The following is a 7,964-nucleotide window of genomic DNA, read 5'->3' as shown; positions in this document are numbered from 1 at the left end:
AACTTTGATAGACATTTCAATTGTTTTTTGTTAGTATATTATAGGGCAGATTAATGTAGAATTGCTGTGGGCGTGCTATTTATATCCCGTCACTACTGATCATTCATCCATACTGTGTGTGTCCCATCATTGCAGCTTTGGAAATAAATGAACTATCCATCCATTGCTCCTTCCTGTGTTGACTCACTGACTTGAGAGACCAGGAAGGTCACACTAGCTCGATAGGTTGATATCTAGCTCAAGCTTCACCTCATGCTTTTCATTAACTGTGTGGTTGTGTTATCTAGTGGGAACCCGTTAGCACGGTGGGCTCTGGTGACTTCTTGCCGTGGGCTCAAAATGACAGAGGAAATCAACCTGCTTGCTCCTTTTTGTTTTGTCAACTTTTCGATATGGATGTTATGTTTGAAACCGGAGGTACGAGGCCTTGAAAGCATTAAACTTCAAAGCAGTGCTGATGCCTGTATTACTTTATCAGCAGCACGTCATCAATGACGTCTGAAGATTCATTTCATCGAACAACCACCTGATTGGTTTGGTTTGGTTCGACACTGCAGCCGACTGCCAACTGACTGCTCTACAAATCACCTTACATCATAAATAACTACTCATTATTATTGAAGCAGTGTGTCACTTTATCAGCATTGATCAATGACTTCTGAAGGTTAATTTTCTCCCATCATTCTGTTTGTCTCTGATCTTTTGATCTGCAAACACGTTTAGGTTTTGTTAGTTTGGTTCTAAATGGTCTCGGTGCTGGTTGGCTACGCTGGTTAGGCTAGCAGCTAGTTGGCTAAATAGCTAACGTTAGCTGGTTGGCTACGCTGGTTAGGCTAATAGCTAGTTGGCTAAATAGCTAACGTTAGCTGGTTGGCTACGCTGGTTAGGCTAATAGCTAGTTGGCTAAATAGCTAACGTTAGCTGGTTGGCTACGCTGGTTAGGCTAATAGCTAGTTGGCTAAATAGCTAACGTTAGCTGGTTGGCTACGCTGGTTAGGCTAATAGCTAGTTGGCTAAATAGCTAACGTTAGCTGGTTGGCTACACTGGTTAGGCTAATAGCTATTTGGCCAAATAGCTAACGTTAGCTGGTTGGCTACGCTGGTTAGGCTAATAGCTAGTTGGCTAAATAGCTAACGTTAGCTGGATGGCTACGCTGGTTAGGCTAATAGCTAGTTGGCTAAATAGCTAACGTTAGGTGGCCGGCTAAGATAACTGCATATAGCTAATGTTAGCTTGCTGGCGTAGATAACTGCATATAGCTAACGTTAGCTGGCTGGCGTAGATAACTGCATATAGCTAATGTTAGCTGGCTGGCTAAGATAACTGCATATAGCTAATGTTAGCTGGCTGGCTAAGATAACTGCATATAGCTAACGTTAGCTGGCTAGCTAAGATAACTGCATATAGCTAATGTTAGCTTGCTAGCTAAGATAACTGCATATAGCTAATGTTAGCTTGCTGGCGTAGATAACTGCATATGGCTATTGTTAGCTGGCTGGCTAAGATAACTGCATATAGCTAACGTTAGCTGGCTAGCTAAGATAACTGCATGTAGCTAATGTTAGCTGGCTGGCTAAGATAACTGCATATAGCTAACATTCTTTGATATTTGGTTAGATGGCGTTATGTATTTCCAAAAAGTTGGTTTACTTTAATCAGTCAAGTCATGAGCGCAAACGATTGGTTGAATTTGAAGTTCTACATTTTAAGTTATTTCTGTTGTAGTTTACATCATAGGGAATAGGCTGGTCCTCCATATTACTTCACACCTGACTTTGGCATTCTTCTGAATTATGATTGGTTTAATGTAATAACTCTAAAAATAGAACAGTGAGGTGTAACTTTGCATTGGGAAAAATATTTTATTTAATCTTTTTTATAAACAATACAAAACATACAAACGACAACATCATACAAACATTAACTACATCACACCTGCCCAGACCCACTAGAACACACCTCCATCTCCATGAACTACATCACACCTGCCCAGACCCACTAGAACACACCTCAATCTCCATGAACTACATCACACCTGCCCAGACCCACTAGAACACACCTCCATCTCCATTAACTACATCACACCTGTTCAGACCCACTAGAACACACCTCCATCTCCATTAACTACATCAAACCTGCCCAGACCCACTAGAACACACCTCCATCTCCATTAACTACATCACACCTGCCCAGGCCCACTAGAACACACCTCCATTAACTACATCACACCTGCCCAGACCCACTAGAACACACCTCCATCTCCATTAACTACATCACACCTGCCCAGGCCCACTAGAACACACCTCCATTAACTACATCACACCTGCCCAGACCCACTAGAACACACCTCCATCTCCATTAACTACATCACACCTGCCCAGACCCACTAGAACACACCTCCATCTCCATGAACTACATCACACCTGCCCAGACCCACTAGAACACACCTCCATCTCCATTAACTACATCACACCTGCCCAGACCCACTAGAACACACCTCAATCTCCATTAACTACATCACACCTGCCCAGACCCACTGGAACACACCTCCATCTCCATTAACTACATCACACCTGCCCAGACCCACTAGCACACAGCCCTATCTCCATTAACTACATCACACCTGCCCAGACCCACTAGAACACACCTCCATCTCCATTAACTACATCACACCTGCCCAGACCCACTAGAACACACCTCCATCTCCATTAACTACATCACACCTGTCCAGACCCACTAGAACACACCTCCATCTCCATTAACTACATCACACCTGCCCAAACCCACTAGAACACACCTCCATCTCCATTAACTACATCACACCTGCCCAGACCCACTAGAACACACCTCCATCTCCATTAACTACATCACACCTGCCCAGACCCACTAGAACACACCTCCATCTCCATTAACTACATCACACCTGCCCAGATCCACTAGAACACACCTCCATCTCCATTAACTACATCACACCTGCCCAGACCCACTAGAACACACCTCCATCTCCATTAACTACATCACACCTGCCCAGACACACTAGAACACACCTCCATCTCCATTAACTACATCACACCTGCACAGACCCACTAGAACACACCTCCATCTCCATTAACTACATCACACCTGCACAGACCCACTAGAACACACCTCCATCTCCATTAACTACATCACACCTGCCCAGAACCACTAGAACACACCTCCATCTCCATTAACTACATCACACCTGCCCAGAACCACTAGAACACACCTCCATCTCCATTAACTACATCACACCTGCCCAGACCCACTAGAACACACCTCCATCTCCATTAACTACATCACACCTGCCCAGACCCACTAGAACACACCTCCATCTCCATTAACTACATCGCACCTGTCCAGACCCACTAGAACACACCTCCATCTCCATTAACTACATCACACCTGCCCAGACCCACTAGAACACACCTCCATCCCATTAATTACATCACACCTGTCCAGACCCACTAGAACACACCTCCATCTCCATTAACTACATCACACCTGCCCAGACCCACTAGAACACACCTCCATCTCCATTAACTACAACACACCTGCCCAGACCCACTAGAACACACCTCCATCTCCATTAACTACATCACACCTGCCCAGACCCACTAGAACACACCTCCATCTCCATTAACTACATCGCACCTGTCCAGACCCACTAGAACACACCTCCATCTCCATTAACTACATCACACCTGCCCAGACCCACTAGAACACACCTCCATCTCCATTAACTACATCACACCCACTAGAACACACCTCCATCTCCATTAACTACATCAGACCTGCCCAGACCCACTAGAACACACCCCCATCTCCATTAACTACATCACACCTGCCCAGACCCACTGGAACACACCTCCATCTCCATTAACTACATCACACCTGCCCAGACCCACTAGAACACACCTCCATCTCCATTAACTACATCACAGCTGCCCAGACCCACTAGAACACACCCCCATCTCCATTAACTACATCACAGCTGCCCAGACCCACTAGAACACACCCCCATCTCCATTAACTACATCACACCTGCCCAGACCCACTAGAACACACCTCCATCTCCATTAACTACATCACACCTGCCCAGACCAACTAGAACACACCTCCATCTCCATTAACTACATCACACCTGCCCAGACCCACTAGAACACACCTCCATCTCCATTAACTACATCACACCTGTCCAGACCCACTAGAACACACCTCCATCTCCATTAACCACACTCTGTCAGTTGGTTGCATGAATAACTATGATTAGTAAATGTTACATAATATGAAATATCATTATGACATCATGGGTGAATTCTAGAATATACTATATATAAATGTAAATATGAAAATCAAAACCAAATGTTCACCCCTTTGTTAATATGTATTGGCAATATTTCACTTAAGGGTGAGGCATGGAATAATAAAACATGTATCTTTTGTCGGGCTGAATGTTTGAATATATGAGGTGATTTGAGTGATGCTTCTTCAGTAGTGGAATAAAGACAATTAGCATTTGAATGTTGTCAAGAAATACTGGAGTGATGTAGGATTGTTAATAAAATTGATTATAGACCAATTTATTATACTGCTTTCATGTTATGTATATACACAAACATCTGCAACAATTATCATATTACATGTATTTTTGTATATGTATGTATGTTGAAATTAAGTTGTTTTCTTATATGACCCGAAAAGACATCTCAACTTTTCACTTTATATTGGACTTCATCTTTTTAATGACATTTTGTCCAAACCAATATGTATTAACAGTTTGAAAACCAAAACATAAAATTTAAACAAACGTGCCACAATAATCATAAAATGTGCTATTTACACAAACTGCCACAATAATCACATTACTTGTATTTATTTAAACAATCTCCTTTATAAACTGCACCAGGCACCAGAAACACTGCTGTTTTGACAAGTAGCAATAAATCACTGATATCGATTAGGGGGGAAATCAGGTTGTACGTGCTGTTGAAACTAACAACAAAAGAAAAACATGGAAATGGGAGATATATTTTAACTCACTGGTTAGAGGACAACCTGCAGAAGACAGTCAGCTACATTTTGGAGTGATGCATTTAAATGTAGGGGTCGCTAAACAAAGGAACACAACACTTATTTGTCATTACTCATCAATATCATGTTAATATCATTTTGAAATCAATTGTGCCGAGAGGAGGGAGATGAGGTTGCATGTCCTGTTAAAACTAACAGCTCAAAAACCACACGGAATCTGGGAGTAATGTGTACATCCCTGATTAGAGGACAATTTGTAGAAAATAGATCGCTACATTTTGAAGTGTTGCATTTTGATTCAAGTGGGTCACCAACATGGTAAGTGTAACACAGCTCTTTTTGTGTTCGTCACTTTTTGTTAAATCTCATAAATAGTACTCTTCCAATTCAGAGCCTGGATTTTCCCCCTGAGGCTAATATCCATATCATGTTGAAATCAATAGAACAGGGGACAAACATTTAGGGTTCTACATTGTGACATCATTAAAACACTCCTACTACAATGTTAAAACATTCTACATTGTGACATCATTAAAATACTCCTACTACAATGTTAAAACATTCTACATTGTGACATCATTAAAATACTCCTACTACAATGTTAAAACATTCTACATTGTGACATCATTAAAATACTCCTACTACAATGTTAAAACATTCTACATTGTGACATTATTTCATTGATATCATTAAACAACTCCTTCATGTATGTATTTTCTGATGTTTAATCAGAGATCTTTTATCAGAGTATCTCTTGTCACATTGATCACAGCTATGAGGTTTCTCTCCTGTGTGTGTTCTCTGATGTGATACCAGGCTGTTTGACTGAGTAAAACTCTTCCCACATTGAGTACAGCTATAAGGATTCTGTCCTGTGTGTGTTCTCTGGTGCAAAGTCAGCTGGCTAGATGTAGTAAAACTCTTCCCACACTGATCACAGCTGTAAGGTTTCTCTCCTGTGTGTGTTCTCTGGTGTATTGTCAGACGACCAGATGAAAGAAAACTCTTCCCACATTGATCACAGTTATAAGGTTTCTCTCCTGTGTGTGTTCTCTGGTGTACTATCAAGCTGCTTGAGTGAGTAAAACTCTTCCCACATTGAGTACAGCTATAGGGTTTCTCTACTTTGTGTGTTCTCTGGTGAGATTTTAAATGTCCTGACGAAACAAAACTCTTTCCACAGTCAGAGCAGCTAAAAGGTTTCTCTCCTGTGTGGATTCTCTGATGTCTTTTAAGGTCTGCCGAGGATGTGAATTTCTTCCCACAGTCAGAGCAGCAGAAAGGTTTCTCTCCAGTGTGACTTCTCAGGTGTAATTTCAATGAATCTGATCTTAAGTAACTCTTCCCACAATCAGAGCAGCAGTGAGTTTTCGTTTTGGGTCTCCGCTGGTGTTTCTTGAGGTGTTTTGATCTGGAGAGACTCTTCTTCTCTGCCTTGTCAGCATCATGAGATTGTTGAGGCTCCCCAGAGGCGCCACGATTGTCCCGTCTCTCTCCTGTGTGAACAACAAAGTCAGACAGATGGTTAAAGGACCACAACAGCAGAAATGCACTATTTTTTTTTTTTTTTTTTTTTTAATCACATGAGAATTAATAATAACATCGATGAGTGTAGGAAAGTTATTACAGTTGCTGAACCCCTAAGCAGTCAGATGACTCTGTCGTCTTATAGGCCCCTTTCTTGCCATATATGTACAGTTGAAGTCGGATGTTTAAATGTATTTGGCTAAGGCATGTAAACTCAGTTTTTCACAATTCCTGACATTTAATCCTAGTAAAAATTCCCTGTTTTAGGTCAGGTAGGATCACCACTTTATTTTAAGAATGTGAAATGTCAGAATGATAGTAGAGTGATTTATTTCTTTCATCACATTCCCAGTGGGTCAGAAGTTAACATACACTCAATTAGTATTTGGTAGCATTGCCTTTAAATTGTTTAACTTGGGTCAAACGTTTCAGGTCGCCTTCCACAAGCTTCCCACAATAAGTTGGGTGAATTTTGGGCCATTCCTCCTGACAGAGCTGGTGTAACGGAGTCAGGTTTGTAGGCCTCCTTGCTCGCACACACTTTTTCAGTTCTGCCCACAAACTTTCTATGGGATTGAGGTCAGGGCTTTGTGATGGCCACTCCAGTACCTTAACTTTGTCAAAACACCAGTCTCAACGTCAACAGTGAAGAGGTGACTCCGGGATGCTGGCCTTCTAGGCAGAGTTGCAAATATCTCAGACTGGCCAATAAAATAAAATAAATTAAGATTGGCAAAAGAACACAGATACTGGACAGAGGAACTCTGGGAATTCAAGCTACCCATGTTTACTATTATAATAAATAAACTATTACTGTTATAATAAATGGAAAATCTAAATACAAATGACAGATTTCTCAGGCATTTATTTTGTGGATATATCGAAACCGTCTAGAATTCATCCATGATGTCATAATGATAGTTTAACCAGGTTTCTAGGCTATATAGTATATTCTAGAATTCATCCATGATGTCATAATGATAGTTTAACCAGGTTTCTAGGCTATATAGTATATTCTAGAATTCATCCATGATGTCATAATGATAGTTTAACCAGGTTTCTAGGATATATAGTATATTCTAGAATTCATCCATGATGTCATAATGATAGTTTAACCAGGTTTCTAGGATATATAGTATATTCTAGAATTCATCCATGATGTCATAATGATAGTTTAACCAGGTTTCTAGGATATATAGTATATTCTAGAATTCATCCATGATGTCATAATGATAGTTTAACCAGGTTTCTAGGATATATAGTATATTCTAGAATTCATCCATGATGTCATAATGATAGTTTAACCAGGTTTCTAGGCTATATAGTATATTCTAGAATTCATCCATGATGTCATAGTGATAGTTTAACCAGGTTTCTAGGATAT

The 7,964-nt window shown here is 40.9% G+C and overlaps 1 protein-coding gene across 1 annotated transcript in view; it reads right to left on the bottom strand.

Annotated features, from left to right (window-relative positions):
* Nucleotides 1–4,586: 4,586 nt before the first annotated feature.
* The window catches only part of LOC129839929 (gastrula zinc finger protein XlCGF17.1-like), a 30,683-nt gene continuing 27,305 nt past the window's right edge, over nucleotides 4,587–7,964 (bottom strand). Inside the window, exon 2 of the mRNA XM_055907652.1 lies at nucleotides 4,587–6,549. Coding sequence (XP_055763627.1) covers nucleotides 5,756–6,549 — 794 coding nt within the window. The 3' untranslated portion in view covers nucleotides 4,587–5,755. The remainder of the gene's footprint in view (nucleotides 6,550–7,964) is intronic.

This window comes from Salvelinus fontinalis, chromosome 40, assembly GCF_029448725.1.
Source record: "Salvelinus fontinalis isolate EN_2023a chromosome 40, ASM2944872v1, whole genome shotgun sequence".
In the NCBI taxonomy this organism is placed as follows: Eukaryota; Metazoa; Chordata; class Actinopteri; order Salmoniformes; family Salmonidae; genus Salvelinus; species Salvelinus fontinalis.
This window is presented reverse-complemented; position numbering and strand designations above follow the sequence as displayed.